General features: G+C 41.4%; 1 protein-coding gene across 1 annotated transcript in view; it reads right to left on the minus strand.

The window, feature by feature from the left end:
- Positions 1 to 3,201: 3,201 nt before the first annotated feature.
- CAMK4 (calcium/calmodulin dependent protein kinase IV) overlaps positions 3,202 to 17,100 on the minus strand; it is a 182,450-nt gene continuing 168,551 nt past the window's right edge. Inside the window, exons 10-11 of the mRNA XM_030005065.2 lie at positions 15,369 to 15,521; positions 3,202 to 12,489 (exon numbers count right to left, since the gene is read on the minus strand). Coding sequence (XP_029860925.1) covers positions 12,325 to 12,489; positions 15,369 to 15,521 — 318 coding nt within the window. The 3' untranslated portion in view covers positions 3,202 to 12,324. The remainder of the gene's footprint in view (positions 12,490 to 15,368; positions 15,522 to 17,100) is intronic.

Consider the following 17,100-nt stretch of genomic DNA (forward strand, 5'->3'; position numbering starts at 1 on the left):
TTATTTGATACAGGCAAGATAGATGCAGCTATAAGAAGATCAGTTACTGCCCAAAGTGTAATCAGAAACTGACCTTGCTCAGGCCTTCTGTGGACCAGTCTGGCTGTGCCCTGGGATGCCTAATAGACAGCATTTGCTGAGCTCTGTACCTGGTCCTGCTGACCTGCTGGCCAGCACAGACCCAGCTCTGAGGCAGGTTATGACCCTGGAGAGCAAATTACTGTCCCAAGTAAGATTCCCTGACTTTCTCAGGTTGTCAATCTGAGTGCTGCCTTTAATGTGGGTTCCAGTTAGACAGCACTATGGCTAGCATGTTGGTGTTACTAATTCAAGCTCCAAGGCTCACTGGGGATGCAGGGCAGTGCTCAAGGGGGTGCATCTGAGCAGTTGCAAACATGAGTACTTTGTTATTTGGGTACCAGATGACCCCTCCTTGTCTGTAAGCCTAACAGGATTTTGAGCTCCTGACAATTCGGAGGAAGAAGGAAAGAAATTGCAGCGTGCCTGCTCACTGGAGCATGAGGAATGCACCCACAAACCAGCATCTGTCATGCATACAGGATTAAGCACGGAGCCCCTATGTGCACAGCCATCTCTGATGAATTTCATAAGGTCTCCCTGTCTCAACCGATCAGGCTAATTTAAAAGATACAGTAAAAACATGAACATCTGTGCAGAAACACAGCCCATTAGAATTGAGATGCTGAAAGTTTCCCAAGACCATAGGTGTAGTAACCTTCGCCAGAAGACTGTTGTACATCAAGGAGTTAGTGACCCACACAGCAGTTAAGCTGAGCTGGGCCAGGCCTGTGCTGTGCTGTGCATGTTCCCTGGCTGCAGGTTGAACTTACCCAGCTAATGATAGCAGAGGAGCCTGCAGGCAAGGTGCCAGCAATTACACCTCCTGCCTGGCCTTGCCTGTATCTAAAGGTGCAGTGAGAAATTCTCGTGTAGACATCCTTCCTGCTTGACAGTGGAAATGATAACTAGTTTGATGAATGAAATGATGAATTGTTTTAAGAAAATCCTGTAATAGCTCAAATAACAAAAAAAGGGGTAACCCTTCCGCGGGCAGGATCGGCACAGCATGCCGTGCCAGAGGCCTGTTTGATGCTTCACAAGTCAGGGTTCCCAGCATTGGAAGGGATGCAAAATCGTCTATACTACCCTGTCTTTCTTTATTGTGTTAGCTTTCATAAATAGCACTTCAAAGGATACTTTACAGAGTCTGATTGCCTTTTTACTGAGATCATAAAGAACAAACACTTCCTGGTGCAAAACAGCAGGTAGGATGAAGAATCGAGTATTGTATTTGATTGGCAAATGGGCAAAACATCTTTCTGTTCTGCCTGTCTGCCTCCCAGCCTGTACCAGGGAAACTGAACTTTTGAGGAAAAGAGGTTGAGGAAACCTGATGGCCATCACATCTTCAACCTGCTACACACCTCTTGCCTAAAGAAATGGAAGTATGATTAAAAAAAAGAAGTAAGGAAGAGGGAAGATGCCTTTTGTGCATTATTTTTTTTAAATGTCAAATAAAAGTATAGAGAATTCACAATGCATGTAAAAATATCGAATCATTTCCCAAAACATCTGCATCCTTGCATGTTTTACACAAAAAGTTACTTGTAGATGTACAAGGTGTTGAAGGAGGAAGGTGTTTTAACTGCTCAGAAGGACACCAGAACTACAAAAACCCAGGGCTTTATAAAGAACCAGACTGCACCAGGCATCAGCAGAAATGCAGATTTTTGTTAGTTATGAGGCAGGATGGTTCTGTTTAACTCCGCAGCTATCCAAACTTACAGACAGTACCTCTGAGTAGTTCTGTCAGGTTAGAGACTTGTTAGCTCTTTCTTATGTCCCATTTTCTTGTTTGTGTCATGCTCACTATAAAACCAGTGTAAAGTTACAGTGTACCACAAGCTTCCACACCGCTATTTGATGTGCTATTTTTAAGAAGTTGGTCCAAAGCACAAAAATCTTGAGCTCCAGGGCCAACTCAAAGTCCGTAAGACCCAAATCCTATACATGCTCTCTTCTCTCCCTTTGACTTTCCACTGCCCTTTTCCAATCTGTTATGGAGATGGGAAGAAGATGAAACTGTAGAACCTATATCTTGCTTCAGCTTGGGAAAAGATTAAGCAGCATCCATGGAAGTGCCAGATTAGTTTTTCTGGAGCACTGTTACCATGCAGAATGTCTTGCAGAGCTTATCATAATTTATTTTTTACATCCCTCAGGGGTTTTGAAAAATCATCTCCCACAAAGGGGTGTGAAGGGACTCTGCATTCAAGCAGTTTGCAAGCCTAAGGAGCTATTAGGTGGCAGGAATAACAACCTGCAGCAGTACAAGACAGTGGCCAACTGGCCAAGCAGCTGTTCTGCAGATGCATGGCAGTTGTGACCCATGGCAAACTGAGCAGGAGGGAACACCACTAAGGGTGCTAAATGATTGATATGGAAACAGAGCAGAGAAACAAAAAATAATCCTTCCAACACCCCAGTCTTGCCAAGGCCTCCACTCAGGTACCACATGCAGCTTTGGGCTGCATAGCTTTTGGCTACATAGTTCAAGACAGAGAGTAGTCAATTACAGGCAGAAAATCCATATGCAAGCAAGAAGAGTAGTGAAAGACCTAGGGTGTGTGACCTGTGGGAAAGGACTTGGTTTGTGCTGCTGAGAGAGGAGGATGCTGAACAAAGGAGCGTTTTAATAACCTTCGGATTCATAAGAAAGGGTTGGAGAAAACAGATCACAATGATAGACAAACTTAACTGCAACAAAAAGACTCAGAACTTTATAAAATACTTTCCAGTCATAAGAGTAGCAAAATTATTTGGTAGATTGCACAAGGAAGTGGCAGTGCCTTCACTGCTGTAGGTCTTTAAGAGCAAGTGAGATAAGCATCTTACCTTGCATAACCCTCCCCAGGGCACAGGGATAGCCTGGACAACCTTACAAAGGTCTTTCCAGCCCTCCAGTTCTGTACTCCACCACTAATAACAGATTTAGTTTATTATCCAACTGTTAAGGTTTTGAGGGAAGAGGAGAAGGGGAAATGCTATGCCAAGTTGGAATTAATTCAAGACTGTGCTATATAAACAGGTAACAGCCATCATTACATCTCCCTATAATGATTACTATTGTTCCTTACCCTATGCTGAGCTTTACCTGTCAGCAAATAATAGATGTAAGCATTTCCAGATTTACTAGTTTATTTAGCATCAGATCAGTCATGCAAGCCACTTACGAAAAATAGACTTCCCAGCATCAAAGCATATTCTCATGGCTTATCAGCATTTCCATGCAAGCACACAAGCACGTACATTGGTCCCAAGTACAATACACTGAAACAACAAAACTGTCAGTTTTTTTCTGGTTCCAATTTCTCTCTGGTTTGTTTGCACAGCATCAGAAAAGTTACTACACAAACAGGCTTAGTCTGAAGTAAAAGTGTACAGTCAAACAAGCAGTCCATAAACTTACATTTAGTCGCTAACATCTTTGCTAGTACAAGCAAGCAGTGTTGACAGTACAGGTTTTCTTACACATTAAACAGTAAAAGAAGGAGTCAGGTACACAGGACTAATTGAGCTAATTTGAAAAAGTCTAATAGATGTATGATATTTTTCATTGTTATTATTAAGAGCCCAGCCGCCATTGCTCTGAGATCAATGAACTTCTGTAACAGGCTTATAAAATACTTTGTGTTACAAGTCAATAGCCCCATTTGTCTGTCTTGGCAGCATCAGCACATACCTGAACCATGCAGCATATACTCCTCTTGAATTAACAGAAGCACAAAACCTGCTTATGGTTTTGTCCTCATACAGCCTCAAAGGCAAGAGCCACCAGGAACCTGCAAACCAAGGTCAAGCTAGACACAAGCCCTTGAAGTATCACATTTCTTCAGGTTAAAACCAGCTTAAGCTGATGAGCTCCTTACTGGGAGTCTGGAGCGGCCAGCCAGACTCTGCTTGGTACCTCCCAGTCTTGCCAGGGCATGGTGGTATAGGTGCTTGGGACTAACAAACTGCTTCCCCCAGGTGAGACAGACTCCATGACTCTTCCCCTCTCCTCCCACCCCCTTGGAAGCTGGATCACCCACCCTTGCTGTTCTGAAAGATCACCCCATTTATCTTATTCTTAGGGACTAGGGTTCACCCTCCACCTCTCCATCTTTCCTTCTCCCAGACCACCTGATCAATTCAGAGTTAATTTTATCACAAGTATAGGCTTCTCAGCACCGTGCATTCTTGGTGGTGGGGGGGGGGGGGGCAGGGGCAGGCATGAACAACCAAACCCCAAAACAATGTCCCTTATGGAACATTAAATGAAGTTTCTGCTATTTAATCAGAAATATTAGCATGACTTCTTATGAGCATGTGGTGTGAACAGGGAAGTGGTTCCTCTTGTGCATAGTAGTATGAAGACACAGCTGGATTTAGCTCTCAGCAGCTAGTGGTTTAACTGTTCTTGTTTCTAATTACTTTCAGTAAAAAAATATCTTAGTTTGTAATTACTGTTTCCCTGCAGCGAAGATGGTAAAGATCTGAGCAGAGCAAAAGAGGCATGCACCACTACACTGAGGGCAGTAGGTTGGTGGTGGCACCAGCCTGGGACCCTCTGCAGCATCCCATGGATCACTGTCATTCCCAAGTAAGATACTTCTCAGGGAGGACACTGCTGCAAAAGGATTTAGAAAATCCTTCAAACAAGTTTTTTTCTAAATATGCATACAGTCCATTTGCTTAATTTCATGAAATGTTTCTTCACAAACTCCTGTTTGCTATTAAAGACTACTCCAGCAAGCTGAGGAAGAGACTGGGAACCATATTAATAGTACAAACAAAACAGCCTTGATGTCTTACGAATGAAAAGCGGTGTCAATGGTGAGGTTTCTCCCTCTAGAGGAGGCTGGTGCCGGATACATTTGTGCTACTTTCATAAACATGGCTGATGGTGATGTCTGGAAAATAATAGAAATCAGGGGACCTGAGAGCTTGGAGGAAATACTTGTAGAAGCTTTTCACCTTATTCCTTGTCCAGGCAAAGCTAAGAAAGAGCTCTCTTTGGCATGCTCCATAGCAAAATTTGCTGGTGTTTTTGCTGTGGGTGTTTATTGTTTGGCAGTACTTAGGGATTTGTGGTAGTGGTTGTGCTCGTTCATGTAAAGTTAGCATCTGTAAGTAATGCAATCATGCCTTGGGATTTGATTTTTCCTAGACATCCAGGTTCTTGTGGGTATGGTAGCTGTAATTTCTCACAGTGCAACGCAGCTATTTGGAGCTAACATGTGGAGGGCTTTGTGGTTAATGTCTGTAAAAACTGTGCCTTAATCTGTAAAGATATTCTCACACAAGTGCCTTTATTGCTGTGACTAGGCCAAGTGATTTAAATGGGCCTAGTCATTTTGATTACCTTCAAGCTGAAGTGTAAGATGGAGCTTAACAGCAGTGTCTCAGATATATGGCTCTTAAACAGCCATGGGTCTTTGCACTTTACTCTTCATACACCCTGTTTGGTTAGTTAAGTATGGTAATTTGATCACTGGACATCTGCAAAACCTACAGCTCCTCTGGCTTCTCCAGAGGGGAGAGAGAGAATTCCTTGGGCAGGATTAAAATAACATTACCTCATCACAACTAATGTGCTGCCCAACACTATTGCTTTGACAGAGGTTGGAAGAGAGCCTGCCTTGGGGCTGCAGTGTCAAAGGAGACATGGACAAACAACTATTGACTTTGTGGACAATTAATTTAAATTTCCTGGATTAATGAAAAAGCTTTCTTTTGGAAGGAGTAGTTCAAAAGGACATGGCAGATGATACTGAGGGCTGATATGATAAAGCAGACCCCTGTGCACAGTTCTGTGGATGAATAAATATGACGCACTGGCTACTAGAGCATATTGTCTCTGGGATAGATCACATGCCATTCGCAGCTGTAAATCACACCCAATGGCTTGCCTCAGCTTTTGAGTTACCAGAATAACTGTCTAAAGGCTATGACACAGTAATTTCAATTAGGAGAGCTATCACAGATCCACCCAACAATCTGCCAACACTCTAAGTGGCAATGCTGCATAAAATATGATACTAAGTATATCAACCGGTATTAAGTAAATGACATTAAGAAGATCATTGGTCATAGCACACATGATATTTTTCAGAGTTCCTAAGCCTGATGTACTTCTTTGGATTGATCTAAACCACATCGTCTCCACAGAATGAAAAAAACGCTGTTGACAAAGGAGCTTCCTGGTGCTGAGGACCAGAACCTGGCATGGTGCTATTCTTGTGCCACTTTGAACCCGTCGCCTGAAGTGTTAGCAGTTCGTACAGCCAAAGCATCTACAGCAGCCCAGGTGCCTTTATTTTCTATTGGGAAACTAACTCAAGGAGTGGTATTCTTTTCTGGTTCTGTCTGGCATTTGTTGCACAGGACTGGGCTATTTCTGTCAGCCAGGTATAGGCTTTTGAGAAAGGAAACAGAAGGTGCCAGAAAACAGTGTGAGTCTAGGAAATGGGGAGGGAAAGGAGAAACACCTCTCCCTGGGTACTAACTGACAATGACAAATCACACCAAGGGTGACTCACAGAGGAATCTATTTATACTTAACCAGTAAAACCCACACTCTTTTGGGAGCACTAGCAACTCAAAAGAGCAGGAGTGAAACCATGTGATGGACCCATGGGCAACAGCAGATTTGTTAGGGCAGCACAGGTGAAACGTGCCAAGCATCAGATGGCTATTCTCCCTCTGACTGGCAGCTGACAGCTCTTCCTGGGTCCCCCATGGGGTCCAGGGCCAGGAAAAAAGATGAAGCTTAAAGGGGAAGGAAAACAACAAGTCATTTGGCCATGAATGCATGTTAACCCTTGTTCTTGAAACCAGAGTTCAAATGCACAAACAGAAAAGATCCCTTTCTTTTAAACTCTGCTCTTTACGTATCATCGCATAACACTCTGGAATGCTGCCATTTCTCGGGCAGACAGAAAAAAGTAGCTGATACTATGGGACGAGCTCTATACTACTTGATAGGAGCAAACTCATGCTGTTTAATATACCTTGGCCAGTAAACATCTTCCCAATATGCAAGTTGAGGGATAGATTGTCAGTTCTTGGTCACAAGTGCTGTGGATGGAGCATCACCAGGCAGGGGCCTCCGGTGCAGTTTAGGGCAGCTGTAACCCATCACAAAATGCTGTGCTTGTGTTGTCACCCCTCTTCAGCCCATGTCCTGAGCATGTGAAAGGACAAGGGCACTGAAACACTTTTCTCCATGTGTCTTGGTATGAAGGAGCCAGAGGTGGGGAAAACTGTACCATGGTATTTATTAATGTTTCATACCTTGATATCCATTACACTGAATTTCATCCAGCGATGATCCATGTGTACAGGAATCTTAAACACTATTGTTTCAGCTCCAGCTGAGTAATGCTGGCAAAGGGCAAAAGACGGCTTAAAAGGTTACTGCAACTCTTAATGCAGACATGGCTTGTAGAGACTGTTCAGCAGTCTCTGCCTCTCTTTTGATAAATGTATGTATTTGTGTATGCATGTACATATATATATTTTAATAATATATATCTATAATTTTATTGATAAATTCAGAATTGGGCCACTTTGACTATTCTATTCTTTTTCTGCTTCTGTACACGCCTATCCCCACAGTATCTTAATGCCTTCCAATAATGACTAAGTTCACGACTGCGTTCATGTTCTTTGTTTCCCCCTGGAAGGATAGAAGACCATGCAATGTAGGGTTTTTTTTTTGCTTTTGCTGGATTTTTAGTTATATCCATGCACATCATTACATCCTTACGTAAGTTAGAGGATTCACACTCCAAGGGATGCTCTCCATACTGACTCTCCATCAATCTTCACTGAATTACACTGGCCAGAAGTTTTACCTCCCAGACAGAAAGCAAAACTTTGCTTATGTGGAGAATCTAGAGACTTGTCAGTAAAAGTTTATACACGATCTGGAACTAAGATCTTCACATTCCAGATACAACCAGACTAGGTAATTATTTTATTCCTATTTTTCTCCTCTTCGTTCCTTATAATTTTATTTTATTCTTATTTTGCAATGCAGCTGATGGTTTTTGTTCAATGCAACATGGTATTGTGCAGGGGCTTATCAGGGAAGTTAAATTTCTTTATACAAAAGCAGAATTAACTCTCATTACTGTAGTTGTATGTTCTAACTGAAATTACTCTGAAAGGGAGGAAAGGACGTTCTTTGAGCTATTATTGTTTTGTAAAGTAACTTTAAGGATGTTCTGAGCTGTCTCTTTGTTTACATTTGGTATTTTCAGGACTTGCTTGTATCCCTGCCGTTGTGCTCTAGGTCTAATTGCACATCTTGCTTGGTCAGCCTCATTGCTGCTTTTCTCCCATATAAGAAGGTACTTTTTGTTACATGAATGCCATGCCTACATAAGCTATACACTCATAACCTGAGCAGCAACAAGGTAGACTCAGCCACACAAAACTGAGCGCTCCACCAGGAGAAATACACAGCATTTGCACAAGCCAGGGGTTGAGGCACTGTGCTGAGACTCACCAGTGTCTGTCACTCTGTAAGTAGGCAATACGCAGGACACTGTCCAAGGATCTGCTGGGAGTCCTCCACCCTACACCTTCATATGCCCCTCTTAAAAAAAAACCCAAGAGGTGCACTGCAGGGCTCCACGTTACAGCATGCCCCAGAATGTGTGTGGGAGGTGAGGGACAGCTGCCAATCATTTGGAAATGGGTGTTTATTCTCCAGAGTCCTGCATTTGCTGCTTAGCAGATGCTGCTATCCATCTGCTACGCTGGACACTGACAACTTCCAGCATCTTCTTCCCTTTCCCTGCTGCTGGGCTGCAGAGAATGCAGTGTTGTCCTCACTTCCCCAACAGCTGCCAGCTGCGTCTGTGTTTTGCTCACAACATGAGCTGTAGGAGAAGGATCTTTATTTGGTAAGTGCTGAGGCCCAGCCACCAGTGAGCCACAGCCTCCTCCAGCCTGGGACGCCCTGCTGATCTGAGCCCCTTCCGAAAACTTTTTGGTTGCTGCTTTTATCCTGCTCTAGTACCACACAGCTTTTCAGAGCATGTTGCTTTATTGACCAAGGCATGGGGTCCTTGCAAAGGGGATGCTGGGCAGTTTCTGTCACTCGTCTCCACGTGCCTGACAGTCTGCTCTCTTGTGGGTACAGAGCCCTTGGTACTCTTCTTCTGAAGCATGTGCTGTATAACAAACTTTTGCCTTGATGCTTTTTAGCATTCAAAAGTTTGCTTATGGTGTGTCTGCATCTTTACAGCATGCTTGCGCAACGCGAAGTACAAACTTCACCTAACAAACCAGCACCAGGCTCATGCAGTTCAAGCTACCATGTCATCTGCAAAATAGCAAGCAAAAGTGTCTGAAGTGACAGGAAATCTGTACTATTTTGGAGTGAATCTTTCTGAAATTGTAAAAAACCCTGTTGTTGTGCAAAGGCAGGACATCATTAGCCATTTAACAGCCATCAGATCCTCAGCCTAGGTCTCAAATATTAGACTTTAATTGGCTAATACCACAATCTGCCTCTAAAGGAAAAGTTTTGCTAAGTTCAAATACTTTAAAAAGATGGCAAGGTCCCCCTTCTCTACTTGAAGGACTTTGCTAATGTGTTAAACATTTTAAAAACTTAAAGCTTAGGATTTCAACAGAAAAGAGCATCAGTAATTTTCTACCTAATTTATAACCACAGATGTGGAACCGGTCCACCCCAGTAGTTTTTGGGTGTGTTCATATTCTTCAGCCACAGTATGACACTAGTGTTGCCCTCCCAAGTCTGAATTATGGCAGATGCCAACAGGATGCGATTTTTCAGACAAAACCAATGCATGTAACACTCCTTTCTTCAGTTACATGCATACACCCTAGTGCTGCTCTTCCTTCTGTATAATAGTGTCACACATAAGCCAGGCATAGTACTTTACTGAGTCACATATTGGTAATTCACTCAGCACAGACATCCTGATTATTTCATATTGAGCATAATAAAAGAAAACTAAGCAAACCAACTGAAGCCCCAGAGCCTTTATGCACAAGACTGAGCTGCCTCTGAGATCATGCTGTCACAGAGAGGTCTCCAGTTGCATGGCATCAGTTCATATTTATGATACGCTATGGTATAATTTAGCAAAGAATAACTGTAAGAATCAGCTGGGACTACTTTTCAGCTCAACAAACCATGTCTCAGATGAATATATTTCTGCTGAAGCACTCATAGATGCACAACGACGGTGCAGCTGGCCCCACTTCTGCTGATTAGAAGCAGCTATCCCAAATGAAAGAGGAAACACTACAGAAATCCCAACCTCTCCCATCAAACCTCCCCCATCAAACCTCCCCACCGACCGAACTCGGATGGCTTCACCACTGTAACTGGGGGAGGAGATCTGTGGCTGAGAAATGCATTCATCCCACAGTCACATCACAGGAGATAAGAAAGATAGTAAAAAGTGAGACCTGTGGATGTACCTATCACCTTCTCCAAAGTGATTAGTCTTACTGTACTTGTTTTCAGGGAAAAATAATGCAGAAGTGTCTTGTTGGCCTGGTCACAGCTGCCATGCCCCCACCAGCTGTTTCAGCTGACCTCAAAATGTGTCACCTGGGAAAAGGATGGATGCATGTACTTCAAAGTTCAACTGCGCTTAATCAGCAAACCTTTTTGTACAAGTTCAAAGAGTTGTAAGAAATGGATAAAAAATCTCAAGTACAACACATTCATCAGCATGCATTCTCACCTAGTAAAGACAGTATCTTTAATCTTCCTTTTTATATTAATCTAGATTACACTTTATTTATAACATTGTATTATCCTTTAATTTCACCAGGAAATGCAGCTACTGAATGTTTTATTAATGACTTGTTTTTTCAGTAGCTGATATATTTTTTTCAAGGCAAGTTGTGCAAGGCCTAACAACATGAAAACAATTAAAGCAAAAGAGGAATGTTGAGTGTATTAGGGTCTTAGGTAACTATCAGTATTAAAAAGTTTAACAAACACAAATGACATTGTTGTACATTCAATAACATTACGAAATTCACATGCTATTAAAGTGATAACAAACAAATATATACGGTCATACATACTGATGCATGTTAACTTTTCAATTCCTATCAATTACGTTTAACAAAAAAATCAAGATAGCTGAAGAGCCTGACCCTAATTTTGCAGGCTGATCCATGCACACAGCTTTTAACTTAGGACACAGGAGCTCTGGGTGGATGCAAGATCTGTGCTGGTGGATCACTTTACAGGAGGGGTCCTTTGTTAGGAAAATATGGACTAATTATGCTGACAAGTGGAAACTGGTTGCTTATGAGGTTAAATTATCTGGGAAGCAACTAGATTATACTACTTGCTCCCAGACCAAGAGTGTTTCCCCAGAGCAAAATCATTAAGATGTGGAATAGCTTCCTTCAAGCATTTACAACTTGTATAATTGCAGATTATTCCCTTAGGCCCTATAAAAACATCTTCTAGCTGCACAGTTTAGAAATTAATGAGTAAATATAATGGTATTTAAAAAATTTGCATCTACTCTAATCCTCTTTTAGTCTATCATTTTGTTTTGCTAACACTTTTACTAGAGAATGAAATAGCAGAAATCTTGAGTAATTTTGGTTGTCATTAAAATACTGTATATAAACAGGAATAGTCAGAATAAGGCAATCTCAACACAAGCTTGAGGAATGTACATTTTCATGCCCAGTGGAACTAACATTTCAATTTCTTCCCAGAAGTAGTGGAATGTTTTTTGCATATAAATCCCCAAATACTTTTTGAATTTTACAGATAAAAAGCATTATTTCATACATCAGTTTTAAAAGCATTGGCTTGGTATTTCCTTCCATTTTGTCTGTGGCAGGACTATGAATCTGGAAGGAAGCAGTTCAAAGAAACTCACAACATATAGAAGACACCTACTTCCATAAAACCAAATTAAATAGTATTTTGTTTCAAATGCCATCTAGAAACACTGGATAGATGTATATGAAGTATATGCATTATGGTAGGTAGTTAATTCATCCCCATGTTTTTACCTGCCGGTATTACTGCAAATAACACTGTTTCCATGACATGCCTTATGGAACAGTTTACTATTTTCATAAGCAGTCACATGCATTGAAGGTAGGATCACCAGCCAGTGCATTTGGCACCCCAAAGCAGAACCAGAGAGGCCAAGCTTACGAATCTCTTGCTGAATGACAAGTTAGCTGGTGTATGAAATGACAGATCTCAGCTGAAACAAGGAAGCACACATTGACCTAAGACATTTCTTCTGGAGCTGCTTCTGCTTCCTGAGTGGGTTTCTCTTCGGGTTTGCTGTCATGGATGGGAGATGGGTTACAGCTGGGCTTGTTGCTTTCGTGCACGCTGTGACCACTGGCGCTGCCGAGGCGAGTTGATGCCACCACAGCTTTTACTGCAGCCTGAGAAAGAGAGGATCAAGCAAACATTCCTTAAAGGACACAGTCTGTCAGCACTGCAGCCGTAGCGTCGTCCCGTTAGGGAACGTAACCACATTTAGTCTTCATGGTAATGTCACATTCGGATACCTGCCTGGGCCTGGGCAGATTTAGAAGGCCACCTGAAATACTGGACTGAGGTTTAAATCACTGCTTTCACAAGGTTACAAGGTGGCCAACATGAATCAAATTTTTTTTCAGCTGCACATGCTGCATTTTTTTTTAGAAACTACTTCAGATCTCCTGTGCTGAAGTTAGATGGCAAAAAGAAAGTTATCTTCTGTCATAATAATAACAGTATTGTCACTGATTATTCCATGAAAAGTTCACAAAGGGAAACAATATTTATCACTATTGCACTATTGCATATGCCAAGCACAATGTTGCAGAGCCTACAGGCAACTTGCTATGTATATATATAAATACACATTGGGGATAGGCTCTCATATCACATAAAATGTCACAAAATGAAGACATGCATTAAGAGAGTTACATTAGCCCTTGCCATGAAGACTTTTCTTGCCTGAAAAAACAAACATACAGAGGTGAGGAGAAGAAATACTAATCTCTGTGTACAACAACTCTAGATATTTTTGACTTGGCTAGCTTTCTGCTTAGGCATCACAGAAGAAGCAGGTCTGCAGGAAGGGATGAGGAGTATAGCAAGTTTTGTGCATGGTTTGGAGAGGTAACTGTGCAAAAAAAAAAAAAAAAGGAAAATAAAAGAAAAATAAGATGCCAATGAAAAAACAGACTATATAAACATTGGCAAGAAAGAAGACTCAGCTAATATAGAATATGAAGTCAAAGTGCAAGGCATGAGCCAATGAAAGCGGCAATAATTTTGGAAGTGAGTCGAGGCCTCTTAAAGGAAAAATCACAGACATTCACATGAGTGTTGAGAGGACTTTGGACAACAGATTACAAACAGAACAGGCCACTCAATGATATTATAATGTATAAAGATACTTCTAATGTAATTTACTCTCACTAGTCGTGGTTGTTTATGAAACAAATTCAACACAATCTATGAAAAACCAAATCATGACTGACAGCTTAAGAGTTATTCTATAAAAACAGGTCTTTAAGTAAAGCAAGCCTGCTGCTGGACTTGTCTGTTGGAAAAGAGAGGATAATTTTATATTATTCTTACTAAACAAAATAACAATTAAAGCATGTATTCACTACCTGGTTTTCTGCTTTGCTCTTATTTTTTGGACAGGAATTAATTGTCTAAAAATTCGTGGTTCATTTTATGCATATAGATGTGTAAAACTATTAACTCTACAATAACTGCTAACTCCAGTTAATTCTCTTAATAATTGGAGATTTGGTCATTTAATCTTTAATAGAGAAGTAATGAAGAAATAAACTTATAAAAAGCAACAGCTTTTAAACATAGAAGTATAAGTTGGTTGACTATAGGGATCTAAATAAACTGGGCTTCAAAAAAATCTTATTGGTGATCAAAGGTGTAAAAATATGAAGAGCATGAAAATCAAAACATGCAAAAAGGGCACACATTTCTTTGTCACCTCCTGGGCAGGGAATGTAACAGCTCATTCAGAAATAATGAAATTCGTGACTCTGCTCATGCTCTGAAATCATTGTGATATAACGACGTTGCACGGCGTCTTCAGTGAATATGCAGGTATCTTGCTGTAAGGGTAAAGAAATCCTTCTGAAGAGAACAATGTTAATAGGCACGTTTAGAAGGTTCTGCATGGGCAAAGCGTCACTGTGAATTGTATCTACAGTGTCTGAGACCTTTGTAAATGACAAAACTTTTTTCTTTGTCCTGTAGAGATTCTCTGTCACAGTTTCCTACCAATACTGAAAAAAACCGAGCAAAAACAAAGTTAAGGGTCATTGTTTGTGAATTTGGTTTTGCATGGGGGTTGTGAAGCTCTCAGAGAAGATGCTTTTTACTCTTATTCCCCAGGGCTACAAGGGCAGCTTCGCTGTAGCTGTTGGTAGTAATTTCTGTGCTGAAGTATCCCTGGTAGTCTCTCCTAAGCAGACACAAATCTTTAACAACTGAAGGGATTAGCCGAGAAGAAAGTTTCCCAATGTTATGTCAGTTAGATGCCCAGCTGCCTGCTTCTTCCCATGGTAGGTATGTAGATTAGATGGTAAAGGAGCATACTGGTGACACAAAACCTAATGGTATTTTCAGCACAGGTCCTACCTGCACTGCTGCCTTGCAGTGCTTAATTTCCAGATAAAGAATGCTATTGCACATTTGCTCTCAGAGGTACTTGGAAATGCATGTTTGGGGCCTGTTAATTTCAACCCACACATTTTATGGACCTACATGTCTGAAATGCTGACTCTAGATCATACAGAAGGATGGCTTAAGCTCCTGCTTTGTATTGATAGGTATAGAAACTGAGGGTGGCTTACAAATCAAAATATGCTATAGCAGATAAAATATCTTCCCGATTCATGGATGCTCATGAAGAAACTACTCTGAAGTTTGTTCCTTCTGTTCACTACTCTAAGGATGTACCAGCAGTACAGGACAGACAGATAGACAGAAGCAAGGAAGGAAGAAGGGAAGAAAGGAAGGAAGGAAGGTAAGGAATTTGCAAAAGCTGTGTATGTTCTCAGCAGTTCTGTCTGTGTAGATAGAGTTTTCAATCAACGTCATCCATTTTTTTTTGTTTGGCTGCAGACATCGACTAAGCCAGCTACAACTTTTTCATCTTCATCAATCACCTTATATAAAAAGCTTCCATACCACTATGGAATGTTGTCCTGAAAAGTGTGCAAGGTTTCTGTAAGGCTACTAATTTAATTGCATGCTTTCATAGCCAAAACAGAGACTCTGTGCAGAGACTTGCCTTAAGTTTACGCCGAGCATTGAATTCTTGAAGTTTCTTTTGTGCGTTGTCCATATGTGCAAAGTTTGCTGCCTTCCCTGTGACCCATGGGTGCTGCAAAGCCTGTAGAGTGGTGAGGCGTTTCTTGGGGTCTAAAACAATCAACTTTTTGACCTGCACCACAAGGAAGAAACACAAGACTGTTAACCTTATTCTTCATTTACGTTTACCGGGCTTTGCATTTTGGGGCTTTGGTTTTGGTTTGGGAAGCATCTTAGTGAAACACATTCTAAGAAACCAACAAGAATTTGCATTCAGGTCTTTACATGTATTTTGTTTCTGGAATTTCTTGGTCCTCCATAAATAACATCTGAATAAGACAGCCACTAAGGGGTAAGAGGGGAGAAAAAGAATCAGCCAGTTACCAACATTTCTAAGAGTATGTACAAACGCAGCTGGCCTGTATCCGCCATAGGCTGTTGTACGTCTGAATTGTGACGTAAACCCTAAGAGATTCTCAAAGTACCCCCAGCCAGGCAGTTCTCTTAGCAGTATCCCCACTTGTGGATTTGGACAAGGTTTAAACTGTATTAGAAAGTTTAAATTCTAGTCTGTGCAACTCGTGCAGTCACTGCAAGGTACATCACAAATGAAATGTGTCTTTCAGTCACTGTAAAACCTCATGTACACATCAACTAAAAAGTACTGTACAAGTATTTCTCTCTTAGCCCACTCTGAAAATAACTCTGTTTATGCCATTCTTTCTGTTATTGAGACCAGGGAAGCTGCAGCTCTCCAAACACAACAGTAGGACATTTTTGGGAACAAGACACTGCAGACATACCCCTGGGAGTGGAGGTGGTGCAAACTGCTGGTTACAAAGTGTGTCCAGTCAAGCTGCATTTCATGGGTTTTGCTGTATGTCTGGACAAGTGGTGTTTTAAAAAACCAGAAGGGTGAGGATGAAGTAAAGAAGTACACGGATGGTACTCAGCCTCGTACTTGCACAACTCTCCTGACTGCACACCCTCTTGGAGCAGAGTGCAAGTGATGGCACACGGCTCCACCACTGCTATGTGCCCAAGTGTGAGGGGAGGACTCGCTTTATGGCTCTCTGAAATTTCCCTACAAAGAAGTATTAGAGAAAGATGGTGCACTGAAGTGGGTGCAGGAGAACAGGCATTGTGATGAATACCTTCTGTGCATCCACAGAAGAGGTCAAGTTAAGCAAATCACTTCAAGTCAACACCCCAGAACTGCCCACAGCATGGGTTTTGAGCGCCATGGGCTTCATCCTTATCTACAACTTGCTGTACAGTATTCAAACCCGAAACTCTGAGCTTTACTGTAGCAAAATGGTAGGGACCAGTTTGGATCAAAGCTGTCTGTATAGAATAAATGAGCAGCTTTGCTGCAGGCTGCTGTTTATTTGGGTTTTGACAACACAAGGCAGTAAATTATATTTTTGTGACCTTAGAAAAACTTCACATCTAATACAACAACAACAAAGTACTTTGAACTTCTATGGTCCTTCCATTTGAGGCATCCTGAAGTACTTTACAAACACTAATTATGTAGTATTTTAAGGCATGGTTTGTATAAGTAATACGAAACTGAGCATTTGCGTCTTCAGTGCTAATTATAGAACTGAATTATGCAAGTTATTGTTGACTAAAAATCAAACTCTAGCATAACTATCTTTGCAGATCAGTATCTCCTGGATCCAATTTACTTTATCCAGTAATAAAAGAAC

This window comes from Aquila chrysaetos, chromosome Z, assembly GCF_900496995.4.
Source record: "Aquila chrysaetos chrysaetos chromosome Z, bAquChr1.4, whole genome shotgun sequence".
NCBI lineage: Eukaryota > Metazoa > Chordata > Aves > Accipitriformes > Accipitridae > Aquila > Aquila chrysaetos.